The sequence below is a fragment of the Diaphorina citri genome, unplaced genomic scaffold (assembly GCF_000475195.1).
Source record: "Diaphorina citri unplaced genomic scaffold, Diaci psyllid genome assembly version 1.1 scaffold1246, whole genome shotgun sequence".
Lineage (NCBI taxonomy): Eukaryota > Metazoa > Arthropoda > Insecta > Hemiptera > Psyllidae > Diaphorina > Diaphorina citri.
This window is the reverse complement of record NW_007378675.1, coordinates 18,896-34,472: the sequence shown is the minus strand read 5'-3', so window position 1 is coordinate 34,472 and position 15,577 is coordinate 18,896. Positions and strand designations below refer to the sequence as shown.

General features: G+C 39.6%; 2 protein-coding genes across 2 annotated transcripts in view; one reads left to right on the top strand and one right to left on the bottom strand.

Moving 5' to 3' along the window:
• The window catches only part of LOC103514939, a gene marked incomplete at its 5' end in the record, with an annotated part of 17,434 nt that extends 3,582 nt beyond the window's left edge, over positions 1–13,852 (bottom strand). Inside the window, 14 exons of the mRNA XM_026827781.1 lie at positions 1,214–1,411; positions 2,318–2,430; positions 2,938–3,069; positions 3,652–3,864; positions 4,008–4,134; positions 4,933–5,175; positions 5,348–5,548; positions 6,679–6,749; positions 7,187–7,362; positions 9,323–9,555; positions 9,886–10,190; positions 11,340–11,544; positions 13,031–13,231; positions 13,691–13,852. Coding sequence (XP_026683582.1) covers positions 1,214–1,411; positions 2,318–2,430; positions 2,938–3,069; positions 3,652–3,864; positions 4,008–4,134; positions 4,933–5,175; positions 5,348–5,548; positions 6,679–6,749; positions 7,187–7,362; positions 9,323–9,555; positions 9,886–10,190; positions 11,340–11,544; positions 13,031–13,231; positions 13,691–13,852 — 2,580 coding nt within the window. The remainder of the gene's footprint in view (positions 1–1,213; positions 1,412–2,317; positions 2,431–2,937; positions 3,070–3,651; positions 3,865–4,007; positions 4,135–4,932; positions 5,176–5,347; positions 5,549–6,678; positions 6,750–7,186; positions 7,363–9,322; positions 9,556–9,885; positions 10,191–11,339; positions 11,545–13,030; positions 13,232–13,690) is intronic.
• A 786-nt stretch (positions 13,853–14,638) lies between these two features.
• Positions 14,639–15,372, top strand: LOC103514938. The gene is made up of 2 exons (XM_008479855.2): positions 14,639–14,942; positions 15,161–15,372. Exons 1-2 carry the CDS (start codon positions 14,756–14,758, stop codon positions 15,370–15,372), a joined length of 399 nt encoding a protein of 132 aa, XP_008478077.1. The 5' UTR covers positions 14,639–14,755.
• Positions 15,373–15,577: the final 205 nt, after the last annotated feature.

The following is a 15,577-nucleotide window of genomic DNA, read 5'->3' as shown; positions in this document are numbered from 1 at the left end:
GACACAGACCACAAGCGTCTAATGTAGCAGTTGTTTCATCGCTACGAAATAAAAACGGCGATGAAACACTCATCTTTTAAAAAACCAAAAAAACCATTTTCGTAACTCGGAACACGGTCGGGAACTTGGTATACCTGTGAGACACAACATCACATAATGGGTTAATGAGGGAAACATCGTTCATAATACAAAATATTTTTCGTAACTCGGAACACGGTCGGGAACTTGGTATACCTGTGAGACACAACATCACATAATGGGTTAATGAGGGAAACATCGTTCATAATAGATAATATTTTTGTTTGGTTTTACATATATAATATATATCCCAAGAGCAAATTGTACAAGAATAGAAAATAAGCGGACTGTATCACCACAGGCGCTGTAAACAGAAACGTATGTGACACAGGTCCTTACCTTGAATAGAATCAACAGCTGGCATCATACTAACAAGAAAAACTCGCCCCCATCTAACCCCCCACATACATACAACCCTAAGGATAAATCTAAAGGAAAGAGATTACCGGGCTGTAGGTATGAGACCCTGAACATTGTCTAGAGAAACTGCCGCTTTGAGTTCCAAGATTCGCTTTGATTCAGATTTGAAGAGATATAGGTAGGTAGGTAATCCAAATTAATCCAATAAATTTACAAGAAGTAAAAGTCACAGGCACTCAGTAAAAATGACAACACTTGTCTTAGTTAGACGAGATTAAAGAGCGATAAATTTAAAGCTAGACGCTTTCACAATTGTACTAATATTCACAAATCGCGTACAAGAAAATTCACTAGTTGTGAAAATCAAATCTCCTAGTTGGAGCCGTACCGCGAGAAAGAAGGGAAAAGTACACACGTACACCAAGATGTGTCACTGTTAAGCTCAATGAGAAGACTACCAAATTTTATTATTTTACACCAATACAGGGCAACCGATAGGCTAGCATGTCAGAATCAAAAGTTAACGCGTTGCGACTCAACTGAATGCCTGATCATATGCAGCACCTCTAAAGAGTCCGCACACTCAGGTTTATTCCAGAGAAAAGCTGTGAGTCCATATACTATCCCATTAAGAGGATACCACGAGGCTAGTTTAAACCTGGGTATTAAGTATATGGAATATTCGTTTCATCTCAATCCCGAGATAGTAATCCCCAGCATAAAAGAGTTTGGGCGTTTGGGCCTTTGGGAATCCCGTACGGGTCTCGGTACTTACCGTAGACCAGGACAGCATAGCTTTCACTGTAAACTTCTTCCTGAAGATACCCTTCTTATGAATGTTGAGATTGTCAGGCGCATACTTCTCGTATATCCTTTCCCCACCATCCGAGTCTAAAGGGAGGGGAGTGAATCTTTCCCCTCCTCCTCCTGATCCTAGGAGTAGATCCTTGGTCATGGGGCGTGCCATTTGTTGCTGAAAAATAGAATTCAGACAGAATGAGGGGGCACGGTTAGCCCAGTGGTAACGCGCTTGCTTGCCATGCAGAAGGTCCCGGGTTCGAATCCCACCTTTGACAAATTTTTGCACTCGTTTCTCGATTGCAAAACTTGCCATGCAGAAGGTCCCGGGTTCGAATCCCACCATCGACAAAAGTTTGTACTCGTTTTTCGATTGCAAATATTTCAACGGGTTACTTTCTGGTGTTCTCGTGTTGACCCAGCACCTAAATGGGAAGTATTGTGTCTCTTCTCGCCCATCTGATGAGAGGCATACTACGGGATGGGCATGCTACGACACAGACTATATGCGTCTAATGTAGGTAGCAGTTGTTTCATTGCTACGAAATAAAAACGACGGTGAAACACTCATCTTAAAAAAAAAAAAAAAAATGAATCCTGATGTCCCTACACACCTCGAGTTTAGTTCACTCCATCACTCCAATGATTGTTACCAGGTACACATGAATTCGAGTCAAATAATAGCATCTCTTCACGCCATGTGACCAGTCTTAGTTTACATACCCTCCTAGACTGGTTAGGGTTAGCTATTCTCCTCCCTGTTTTTAGTTCCACAGCCACTCCAATGATTGTTACCAGGTACACATGAATTCGAGTCAAATAATAGCATCTCTTCACGCCATGTGACCAGTCTTAGTTTACATACACTCCTAGACTGGTTAGGGTTAGCTATTCTCCTCCCTGTTTATAGTTCCACAGTCTGAATTTCTTTCAAATTACTCTAGTCTTCCTTTTTATAAATGCTACACTACTACAGCCTTTAAACTGCTACCAAGATCATCTCAACATGTTCCACAGCCAGACGCTACTCCCTGTTTAACATCCCCTAGCCAGACAGTCTATTGTCTACAAGTCCTATTACCTCAGATCTAGCTTCTAAGATAGGAGAGTATAGTGCAGTAGATTGAGGAGGAGGTGGTTCTTTCTTTCTCTTGAGAGATGCATGTTGAGTTTCCAAAGGAATTCCCAGGGGTCCTGCAATACAACAAATTCACAAAATATCATTATGTTACATTCAAATGAGGATGTTTTCTTACGAAATCCCTAAGTGCGGCGTTAGTAATTGTGCTTGTTTACTCTCCCAGTCGGCATTATTCGTCAGCCTCTCTATCAGCCCTAGGGTGATTGCTTGGGCTGACATTTGGTTTTGGCTATAAAATTTTACGAGTGGATGCCCTTTACACTCAACCCTTGCTTTTCTTTACCTTGAATACTAGTTTGACATTGTTGAGCTTAAATACTACAATACTACAGTCCATTATTAGGTCCAACTAACAGCATGGTAAGATCAGCCCTAGGGTGATTGCTTGGGCTGACATTTGGTTTTGGCTATAAAATTTTACGAGTGGATGCCCTTTACACTCAACCCTTGCTTTGTCAAACACATTGTTGAGCTTAAATACTATAATACTACAGTCCATTATTAGGTCCAACTAACAGCATGATAAAGAGGTGAATAAGCTATGTGCTCGTGCTGCTTACCTGTGGATGATTGATGATGATTGCTAGCTCCCATTCTATGCGGAGGGAGCAGACTAGCTGTAGTATTATAATAATGACTGGAAGCACCACTACCATCGTCCACAACCGTGTAATCGCACATTCTACCTCCATCTGAAGAATAAAAAAGTATAACTAGTGAATTATTTGAAGACAATTGAATTATTTGAAAAACAAGCTGGGCCCGTCCCTCCGGGAATTTTTTAGCCCGTAGTTTATTCGATCGTGGTTAAAGAATACCTATGTACCTACCTAATTAACTATTATTATTAATCATTAACCAGGTCGACCAGGTTTGGATAAGTCCTTCTATGGGGACAGACAGACTGCCCAACAGACAGACTACACCGAAGCGAATACAATAGCCCGCCCCTTATACCTTTTTTAATTACTACCGTAATAATAAAGGAAGGACGGGCTAAAAATAGATAGATAAAATCAATAATTTTATTTATTGTTGCTTTTGTCAGCTTTTTTTTTTTTTTTAAGTGGATATTTTTTGAGGGGATTTCATTCATTTATTTAGAAGTCCCTGAAACTTTTTTTTTTATCCTTCCCATAAGATCTTTGGAAAGGAATTATTATTTAATATATATTTTCTTTTTACTTCTATTATTTTTACAATGGATTTTTTTTCTTCTCTTTTTTTCACCAATTTTCCACCCAAAATACCAACTAGGAAAATATAGGTCTTACCTGCAGAAGTATAGTTCCACGCCTGGGAGCCGGGTGCATGGAATCGCCTCGCGTACTCTTCATGTAAATAATCCGCGGGTTCATCGTCCAAATATTCCTGTGAGCTGCTATCTTCCTCTGCGTTAGACATGGCTTCATCATCTGCAAACTCATCGCTATCATACTCCACGCGTAGACCCCCTACTCCCCGCATTAGACCATCCTCGTCTTCAGATGCTAGGGAACCTTCTCCTCCTCTACCACCTTCCTCACCTGTCAGCTGATCTCCGAACCGGTAGCAACCTGGGGGCAGAACGGAAGAACAAGAGGCATTGAATATAAAATTGTAAAAAGCATTAGACCATCCTCGTCTTCAGATGCTAGGGAACCTTCTCCTCCTCTACCACCTTCCTCACCTGTCAGCTGATCTCCGAACCGGTAACAACCTGGGGGCAGAACCGAAGAACAAGAGGCATTGAATATAAAATTGTAAAAAGAAGGTTTAATTTCATCAAAATCAGACCAGGCAATCGGGAGTTATAGCGGAACAGACATTCAAACAAATAAACAAATATTGTACAAATATCTAAACCAAATGGAAAATGGTCGAGTTAAAACATAGACCTCACTCTCGTTCGGTCAAAAACTTCTCCAAAATTAGACTTCTCATAACTAGGCTTCCTTTTCCTACTAAATTTTCTCAAAGACTGAAAAATCAATATTAGCATTTTCCTAGGCAACAAAAATATTCCTGCCTAGCAACCAACATCAATAAACGAGACTCCCTGGCAACCATTACTTAAATCTTAAATGAATAATTATCAAACACTGTCATGTTTAAATCGCGACTTTCACGACAAGGGGTGTGTCAAATTTCAAGTCAACCCTTTCCTGTGAGCAGAGTGAAATTTGTGAAGATTGATGAAGTTGTTTTATTATTATTATTATTATTTTATTTTTTTTTTTTACACCGTAAATATTATTTGGGGAGATTTCACTAGTTTGGGGAAATTTCACTACATTTTTCTCTCAAAAAGTAGGAAAACAGATTACACGGAATCAAAAAGCTCTTAAAATTCTACTTCTGGATATATTCGATTTTTTCTCGAATTTCGTCGTTCCACTATCGCCTGACTTTGCACGACACCTAGAAGTCGTAGAAGAAAAAGAAAAATTCCGTTGGTCCTCATTTTTCCTGCTCTATGACTTTGAAACATCACGCAAGTAAGCGCAACTGATCTATTAAAAATTCCTCCTCCTCCTCCCTACTATGGAGATTGAAAGTAAACCTGTATTTCTCACCTGAGATTGAGTAGGTTTAGTAGTTTGGTGACTGCCTCGTCTAGTGGATGACACTTGACCTCGACTACTATTACTACTATGATGATGGTGATGGTGGTGATGATGAGATCGTCTAGGTGAGAGGGGCGAGGTTTGAGTCTCGCAGGTGACCATATTCTTGTTATGGTGAGGAAGGGGACGGTGGGAGGGAGGTCCTGCGTTGCCATGGGAACTAGACTTGCTGTTGGTAGGACTCACGTGATTCTGGAAAAGTGAAAAACTCCTCTCTATATTCAACGAAACAAATACAAAATATTATTAACCGAACGAAGTGAAGGTCTATGTTTTAACTCTACCTACATTAAAATGTTCTAAATTTCCTGAAATTTGAATGTTTCCTTGAAAAAAAAAGCGACGTTGCCAATAATTGACTTACCTTGCTATTACTATTGACGGACTTGATATTAGTCACGTGGGCAGTCTGTACACTATTGCCAGACGTCTGTGTGGCCACAGTTTCCCGAGGGGCAGGGGTGGGGGTGGAGTGTTGCCTATTATTATTGTTATTGGAGTTCCCCGTGCTGCTATCTTCAGGATCTGAAGATATGCTCACTGCTTCTGCATGCTGCTTTAGTGTCTGAAATAAACAACATTGTGAATTAGCAGCGTAATGTGAGAGGCAGCCCTTTAAATTCCTTAAGTTTCAAGTACAGTTAAGTACGGTACGATATGGTACGGTCAGGTACAGTCAAGTACGGTCAGATCCTGTACTATATGGTACGATACGGTACGTTCAGGTACGGAACGATACGACATAGTCAGGTACGGTCAAGTACGATACGGTACGGAACAGTCAGATACGATTAGGTACAGTCAAGTATAGTCAGGTGCGGTACGATACGGTAAGTTACGCTACGGTCACCTACGGCCATGCCTCTATGCATACGGCCATGCCTCAGCCACGCGCAAGCGGGGATTTTATAATATAAGATTGGGCTTCAATTCAATGACGGTTAGAGATATTGTAAAAGAACACTCAAATAAGCATCATTCAATAGGATAAGGAAAGTCGTGTGATGTTCACACCAGATTTTTTAGTTAAACATTTCACGATTTTGAAAGCGCATAACGTTAATATTACCATCATAAAATCGATTAAAAATGTGCACACCATCATAGACTGTTAACACTTCTAATGTTTACACTTACTTATTGTACAGTTTGTTACTTCGGCTACACATTTATTGTGTATTGGTATAGGTACAGCGCATAACGTTAATATTACCATCATAAAATCGATTAAAAATGTGCACACCATCATAGACTGTTAACACTTCTAATGTTTACACTTAATTATTGTACCTACAGTTTGTTACTTCGGCTACACATTTATTGTGTATTGGTATTAAGGAGCGCGGTAGCGCTCCGCCCCGCCAAGTCAAGAAAGTTTGACCGCTAGGTACTATGCTTCACAATGTGCCTTCTTCTGTTTACGTAGCATAACCTCGGACACACACTGTGGGTATATTTACTTCGGCTACACATTTATTGTGTATTGGTATTAAGGAGCGCGGTAGCGCTCCGCCCCGCCAAGTCAAGAAAGTTTGACCGCTAGGTATTATGCTTCACAATGTGCCTTCTTCTGTTTACGTAGCATAACCTCGGACACACACTGTGGGTATATTTTGAACATAGAGTCAAACACAGCACTAAGTGTACAAAACATGCTCGGGATGTAGCGTAACTTGGGACACAGACGTATTTTACACCAATACAGGGCAACCGATAGGCTAGCATGTCAGAATCAAAAGTTAACGCGTTGCGACTCAACTGAATGCCTGATCATAATATGTTATTTAACCCTTGAGGGTTCTATACAGATTAACCCATTAGGTATGGCGTTAACAATTTTAAAGAACGGGGACTATTTGGGACTACCAGAACACACAATGGGTTATTGTGGGAAACATCGTTTCACTGGGAAAAATGTAGTTTAAAGAACGGGGACACAATCTGAGTTTAAACCTGATTTAACTCTCGGATGAAGCAATCTGATGGGCTTAAGGGGAACTGTAAGAGCCAAGGTCTAAGCGAAGAGAGAACAAAGCCATCCGTTCCGAGAACGAACCTTTTAAAACTTGAACCGAATACTCAGCTTGTGGCCCCAATGATTAAAGAACAGGAACTACTTGAACACAAAATGGATTAATAGTTTAGATTAGAAGATTTGTCAGGATTACCTACTTTCTACTTGTGTATGAAATATTGCACTTACTTATATCTAGATTGGTATCAGAGAGATGGGTAGGGGCTAGACCCAGGGGACTGGGTTTCATATTGCTAACACGCCGGGGAGGGGTAGCCGCCGTGGGAGGAGAAGAAGACAGACTCAGACTACTACTGCGATCTTCATCTTCACTACTCGACAGACCAGATTCCTTTAGCCTGGAACTAAACAGAGAGTAATGGGGTAAGAAAAGATTCAATTGGAAATTATGAATACCTTGAGGTCAAGCTGGAGAGTCTGTTCACAATTTTAGTGGATGGATATCACGGTTCAAAAAAATGATTTTGTCACCTTACAATGCTTTCTCATTTCTAAATAAATTCACTTCTACTGTCCAAGAGATTTAATCATGTGAAAAATATTTTAATGCAATGTTCCTTGAGTGTAACAGAACGGAAAGCAGGACACGAGCTCTACTTAAGGGTGCCCGCAGAACGAGGAATTTAGGATGAAGGCGAAACATCCGGAAACAATTCAAGCGAAAATCCAGAAAGAAGCGCACGCAGAACGAGGTTGAATAATCCAGAAAGATTTCCAAGCTGATCATTGACCCTGCACCTTCAGTTTAGGTGACCTTGAGTCAACCAATGAGCATCAATTCATCGTCTTCTCGATGAATTGCCTCAAATATAAAATAATTTGTTTTTGAAAAATTTTCCTGAAACATTGTTTCTGAAATTTAATTTATCTCGAAACTTCGGAATGATCGTTCTGAACGTAAGTTTGGACAATTATTTAGAATAAGTTGTACTTTCTACAGATCGATTTTAACTTGGTTCTTTCACTCTTTGAGTGTGGGAGGACATAGGTGTCCAGGTGGCCAAACGAATTGTGATTTCGATAAAATAGAACCAAGGTTTTCCTACTTTTCCCCCGTTTCTCTCATACCATTGATAAAGTTCTCTATTGGTACATAGAGTGTTAGATAATGAAGAGGTTAAGAATACTTACACAGGAACACCTAGGGGAGGATCCCAAACACATTCGCCAGTTCTCAGGTTGGCGTACATATGCTCCTGAGTCTTGGGCTCTATAATCTCCACCCATTCCATCCTGAAAACATACAAAATACAACATACATGTTGAGTATGGACTATGGAAACATGCAAAATACAACAAACATATACAAGTTGCTACAGCACTCATGATAACAGTGTATGAATGATCAAGATGACACACACAAGCAGCGTAACAATCTAACAATTACCTACAAATCTCTAATCTTCAGTACTTCATCAATAAACCAATATGATCTTGTAGTAATCTCTATGACTCATTGATCCAACTCCACCATTTCGCATTGAGCTTATCTATTTGCTGCCTGATAATGATAAGTATGATAAATATCAAAACTTAGTTCAATTTTGATGAAATTTGACATAAATTTGCTTAAAATACAAGTAAGTACCTATTGTGAGGGTTTTCGTTGCTACGCTGAGCCGACCATCCGACAGGAACAATGGGATACCGGGGATAACTTGCTTAGAAGAAGAAATAATAAAGCGGAGAATACGATTTCATACAATAACTCACTTGCAAAACGAATTAAACAAAGAAAATGTACTTAGATACAGAAAAGAGCAACTTTTGGTCTTCACAAATATTTAGGTATGCGTTTATCAATAAAATCAATCACACTGCTAGATCATATCAGATAAGATGAGTGACTCCCCACTCCCGTCATCAAATAACATCTCTGCTTTCCATTCAAACGTCAATGAAATTTTAACATATTTATATTTATCTACCTATGATTTATTTAACTGATATAAGTAATGTCATTACAAACAGGGATAAGACAGTTGAGGCAGGGCCGTCACCCGGATTTCCTTCAATTTTCAGACATGCCGAGAGGTAAATTTTGAAGCCCCCCAAAATCTCTCTGTAATTTCGCCCCCTAATCAGAAGTCTATAGTAGGTACCTATAAGCTATAAGGAGAGAAGTGATATATTACTTAGAAACACATTTCCTCTCTCCCGATGTCACCATCAAGTTTAATTTGAAAAAAAAAAAAAAAAAAAAAAGTATTTTGAAAATCCAAGTCCAATGAATGGGATTTTCAAATCCATGGAATCCAGATACTTGAATCCATTGGATCAAAAAACACCCCCCTATTGACTTACCTTAGTTTACTACTGGCTATACTAGGTGACTTCTGGTAGGGGTAACTATTAGGTGGCGGAGCTATGGATTTGGTTTGGTGTACAGTGGTTTGCATAGTGGATGAGTTAGAGGAAGAGCGAGAGTGATAGGAAGAGGGAGGGGGTGGAGTATTGAAGTTGACATAGTCAGGGGTGGAGGGGGTGGGCGGGACAGCGCCCTGGCTTTGACTGGATGTGAAGTGTTTCCGTCGCGACTGAAAATGGACGAAACATATAATGTTATTAGTTATTAGTATTAGTGACAGTACATAAGTATTCAATGATAGCAAATATGGAGGATTGTTTGTGAATTGTTCATCAGGGTTAAATGGTAGAGATTATCCTTGGCAATAAGTTCGACCCGTTGTTCATAATAATTATAACTAATGAAGAAATTATCGATTTATTCATTCATTTTTCAACTGTGAAACCATTTTACAATACAGACACTTTCTCCTATGCTGATCTTCTCCGAGAAAACTTCTAAAATATTATCATACCAAACTTACCAAGTTTATATTTATTATGAATTTTATACTACTGACCTGAGGCGTGGACTCCACGGATTTCTTCCCTCCTCCTCCTCCCCCCAGGAAGTACTTCTCATGCATGGAATCTTCTTCCTCTCTCTCTCCCCTATGATAGGAGCTAGACACCGCACTCTCTCCCCTGTGAGAAGATGGAACTAAACTGTCCCCTCCCCTGTGATGGGTAGGGGCCCCACCCTGAGCGAAACTTTGGGAGCGAGAGATTTGAGTGGTAGAGGTGGGTTTGGTTTGAGACGGACGAGGTGTGCGGGACATACTACCACAGCGATTCTCATGACCCAAACTATAGCCACCCCCTACACCTGTAACACAAAATGATATGCATTAATTATTAATTTACTCCCAACACATGATAGTTTTGCTGAATTTCTCCCTGGTAAACGTTTGCCTTGATGTGGTGTGTTGGTGAAGATCTTCCACACGGCTCTATGAGATTGTAGGCTAAACGCTTACCCTAGGGTCTACACTACAGGTTCATGTTAACCTATAAGCCTGCTCAGAGGCTATACCCGTACAGTCTCCGAGCATTCTCAGAGATTAACAAACACTTTAACATGACATTGTAGACCCGACAGTTCATTTACAGTTTCCTAGTAACTTGTTACGCCAAGAGGAAGCACATGTTGAGTTCAGCACATTTATTACCAGAAGCAGGAACTAGGAATAACATGTAGGATATCTCTAAATAACATTGGGATCATAGGAATGAAGGAATGTTTATTTTAGGACCACATTAAATGAGAGGAGGGAGAGGAAAAAAATGCCGTCATCAAGATCTGAACCCGAGACACTTTGCATTTCGCAACCTTTTTGTCACGGCATGAAAATATTTTAATTCTAAAAAAAAGGCCATAAAAAGGATGATGACGACCTAGATTACATCGGGAAGATAGAATATGTCAAAGCGTTCTCATTATAAACAAGGAAAAATGTATAAAATAGAAACCGACAATAGTAGGTATTATAAAGGCGATGTCACCAGGAAACAGGGATGTATAATAATGAGGAAGTACTGTGAAGGGATGATGACAGTCGACCAATACAAGAGCACATTACTTACGCCAACTATTGGAGGTACAGGAAGAGGAAGGCCCCGCATGAGCTTCATGGAGTATGCTCTGAATTTCTTTCAAATTACTCTAGTCTTCCTTTTTATAAATGCTACACTACTACAGCCTTTAAACTGCTACCAAGATCATCTCAACAAGGGCTTATATGCCTTACCTCTTCACTAGGATTTCAACTAGCTCCTTAATTGTCCTCACAAGCCAAAGTAAACCCTAACATACCCTGCTACACGTCGTGTCGTCTCGGACGGTCACCCGTTCAAAAATCAACCATACGGAACGTAGCTTTCATGTTTTGTTTAAAATTAAATGCGAAAGAAAAGATGTAATAATAATAAAAATCCGTGTGATGTGTCACACACACACCGTATTCTAAATACTTACTAATATTGATATCAAAGCTCTTCTGCTTGACCGGGATATGTTGCTGAGATGCATTGGAAGTGCTGCGTTGTATGGAGCGAGGGGCGGGTGTAGGTATGGAAGCGCTATTAACATCTCCTAGGGGCTTCTTCTTCAGTACTGGGGTCACCATAGCGGCAGGTCGCTGCACTGAGGAACAGTTTGAATCACTCGACCTGCCCGAGTCCTAGACGCGAGAAATGAAGAGGAGAAAATGTGGTGTGTTGGTGAAGATCTTCCACACGGCTCTATGAGATTGTAGGCTAAACGCTTACCCTAGGGTCTACACTACAGGTTCATGTTAACCTATAAGCCTGCTCAGAGGCTATACCCGTACAGTCTCCGAGCATTCTCAGAGATTAACAAACACTTTAACATGACATTGTAGACCCGACAGTTCATTTACAGTTTCCTAGTAACTTGTTACGCCAAGAGGAAGCACATGTTGAGTTCAGCACATTTATTACCAGAAGCAGGAACTAGGAATAACATGTAGGATATCTCTAAATAACATTGGGATCATAGGAATGAAGGAATGTTTATTTTAGGACCACATTAAATGAGAGGAGGGAGAGGAAAAAAATGCCGTCATCAAGATCTGAACCCGAGACACTTTGCATTTCGCAACCTTTTTGTCACGGCATGAAAATATTTTAATTCTAAAAAAAAGGCCATAAAAAGGATGATGACGACCTAGATTACATCGGGAAGATAGAATATGTCAAAGCGTTCTCATTATAAACAAGGAAAAATGTATAAAATAGAAACCGACAATAGTAGGTATTATAAAGGTTTTGTTGTCAACCCTGGTTGCCTGCTTCTCAGAGCAACTTGAAATTGAAACGGAGTTAATGATAAAATTGACAAAGTTAATGATGTTCCAGCACCGCCTTTATCAAAAGAAACAATACAAGAAATTGAAAAGGGAACAGGAAAAGGCGGTGATAATCCTAAATGAGAAAATAAAATAGAAAAGAAACTAAAGGAAGGCATTGGAACGATTCAAAGGTCGAAGGTCGAGGGAGAGAGAGAGAGCTGATTGTGACATTTAGATATGGTGCGAATTATTGGAGTCATTCGATCAAAGACCTTTTACAAATAAAGAAACACTGGAAATCATTAGAATTAGAGCATATCTAATCGGATTATACCAAGGGATGGGGATGGATGCTTGTGGGTCTCCTCTTAACCACTTCAACTAAATTAATTCTTCATTTGGATTCTATTGAATTACTAGCTGAATTCCGTCGCTTCGCTCCGGAATCCCGCTAGTTCATCCCCAGGCGTAGAAAAGGCATGGCCAAACTTGTAGAAAATAATAAAAATACGATCGCGCTGCGCGCTCCCTATTAGCTGCATACTTGCATAGTTATCAAACTAAAAACATAAACGAAACTCAAAAATCTCAAAATGTTGGTCGAGAGCGGAACATTTCTCTCCCGATACAGTACGGTACGTTACGGTCAGGTAAGGTATGGTACGATACTGTACGAACGTGATTCTGGAAAAGTGAAAAACTCCTCTCTATATTCAACGAAACAAATACAAAATATTATTAACCGAACGAAGTGAAGGTCTATGTTTTAACTCTACCTACATTAAAATGTTCTAAATTTCCTGAAATTTAAACGTTTCCTTGAAAAAAAAAGCGACGTTGCCAATAATTGACTTACCTTGCTATTACTATTGACGGACTTGATATTAGTCACGTGGGCAGTCTGTACACTATTGCCAGACGTCTGTGTGGCCACAGTTTCCCGAGGGGCAGGGGTGGGGGTGGAGTGTTGCCTATTATTATTGTTATTGGAGTTCCCCGTGCTGCTATCTTCAGGATCTGAAGATATGCTCACTGCTTCTGCATGCTGCTTTAGTGTCTGAAATAAACAACATTGTGAATTAGCAGCGTAATGTGAGAGGTAGCCCTTTAAATTCCTTAGGTCTTAACAGTCTTTTACAGCATACCTTTTTCACTGATATTTCTTGAAATGTATTGATTATGATGAGCATTTATTAGTAGCGGAACATTTCACTTGCTCTGTCTATGTAGAACAGCTTACAACATTTCCTGGATAATTTAGAATGGCATTTGTTGAACAAAACAATACCATTTCAATGTAACATTAAAAGGTCGAAGTGATGATACAACGCATTACAAAGGTTAGCGTTGTTGCTAAATGGAAAAATTAAAGTTCAAATGTCAACAGAAATAATTGTTTTGTTATTTGAAAAACTTCTGTCTTCCCGAGTCTAAATGAGTCGAATTCCTAGAACTTTTCTTTCCATTAATTTCAATAATAATAAATGAAATGACTAGAATAAACGGTTTTACAAACCTGTAGCTTGGCTAAGGGGATAATATCACAGTTGGAAGGTCTATGCCATACGGTTTTCTGACTTGTAGCATTGTAGTAGTAAAATCTGCTAGTGTTATGATCAAACAACTCCCACCATTGGTTATCGTCGCGTTTCTTACTGAAAAAAACATTAGACGTAGAACAAATTATACAGTGAAGACATTAAGCAAAGTGGTCGTATAGCGAACGTCAAGAACAAAACAGCTAGAGACGAATAGAAACATATCACATTTGGTAATCACGCTCATCAAAACTTTGAAAATAGGGCGCTGAACGTAATAGACGTAGAACAAATTATACAGTGAAGACATTAAGCAAAGTGGTCGTATAGCGAACGTCAAGAACAAAACAGCTAGAGACGAATAGACAAAACATATCACATTTGGTAATCACGCTCATCAAAACTTTGAAAATAGGGCGCTGAACGCATGTTTGGACAATTATTTAGAATAAGTTGTACTTTCTACAGATCGATTTTAACTTGGTTCTTTCACTCTTTGAGTGTGGGAGGACATAGGTGTCCAGGTGGCCAAACGAATTGTGATTTCGATAAAATAGAACCAAGGTTTTCCTACTTTTCCCCCGTTTCTCTCATACCATTGATAAAGTTCTCTTAGTTTAATACCTACATAGCAAAGTCTTCTTTTGTCACATGTGTAAGTTAAGCTCAGGCTGATCGAGGTCATCATAGCGATTAAAGATTAGATACATCTATGTTAAAACATTACCTACAGACGGTAAAAAAAAAGAAAAAAAAAATCAGGGAGTGAAAGGGCACGATCAACTGCAAAAAATGTGGTGATCTTATGAAAAATTTTCTCGACCATGACACAGCGGCCATCTTTCTTTCCGACGCGCGGACCGCGAAATTTTGAAATTTTACCAAAATCTCGATTCTGCGGATTTCTGCGAATTTTGCGTGTAAGTGATAAGTGATAGGCTGAGGTGATAGGAGAAATAGGAGATTAGGAGACTAGGAGAGATAAGAAGTTGAGATCAAAGTTTGAAGTGGTTTATTGAATTATTGATTTTATTCCGATATTTATGGGGTTTTCACATTTGGAACAGTTTATCTGTCGAAGATCTGTGAATGAAATGTCCACTGACCCTTGGGGAGAAACGAACAGTCCTGTTGTAAGATCAGACACTGATAATCAGTTTGAAAACAATTTTGAAGTTGATTCTTCGTATACGCCCCTCGAAGATTCTCAAAGCTACATTCAAACTCTCGGTAAGACTTTTTGTTCAAGAGGTTTGCCAACCATATCAAAAGTCAAAGATAATGTGAGTGCTGGAGATAGGAGAAAGAGAACTGTTCTCTTACCACAAACCTTATCTTTTTAGGATAGATTTTGCCCTGGGCAGGAATTGATCCCATGACTTAGCACTTACAAGGCAGGTGGCTATCTTTCAAGCTTTATTTGATACCCATTTTTTGTTTTATTCCAGAAAGAAAACTTGAAAATATTAAGAAGAAAACCAAGTCTGAACACCTTGTAAAATCTCTGTCTGAAAAGCGTGAGTCTTGCATGCGAGAGCTGTTGACAGCTAACTCAGAAACAGTATCAACATCTGAGGACATTGATGAAACGTTGCATTCCAATCTTCCTAAGAAGTGGATCAACCCTCAGCAACCTATAGCTGCAAGTGAACTAGGTTAGTACTATTGTGTGGGTATTACCTACTTGCTATCTATTTGTAAAAAAAGGAAGTTTTAAATGAAAGATAGACACACTCACTCACTCACTCCGATGGCATATTAGGGATATGTGAATCCCGTGCCGACCAGACTGCCTGCCTCTAAAAAACTCTATGTTGTGTCAACTCCTCCCAGTCGTTCAGCCCCCATCTGTTGCATAGTCTCTT

Bases quoted from the DNA above. Each gene is read 5' to 3' on its own strand.
- LOC103514938 (XM_008479855.2), top strand. From the start codon at position 14,756: ATGGGGTTTTCACATTTGGAACAGTTTATCTGTCGAAGATCTGTGAAT. The intron at 14,943-15,160 runs GTAAGACTTTTT...GTTTTATTCCAG, and splicing joins AAGCTACATTCAAACTCTCG to AAAGAAAACTTGAAAATATT.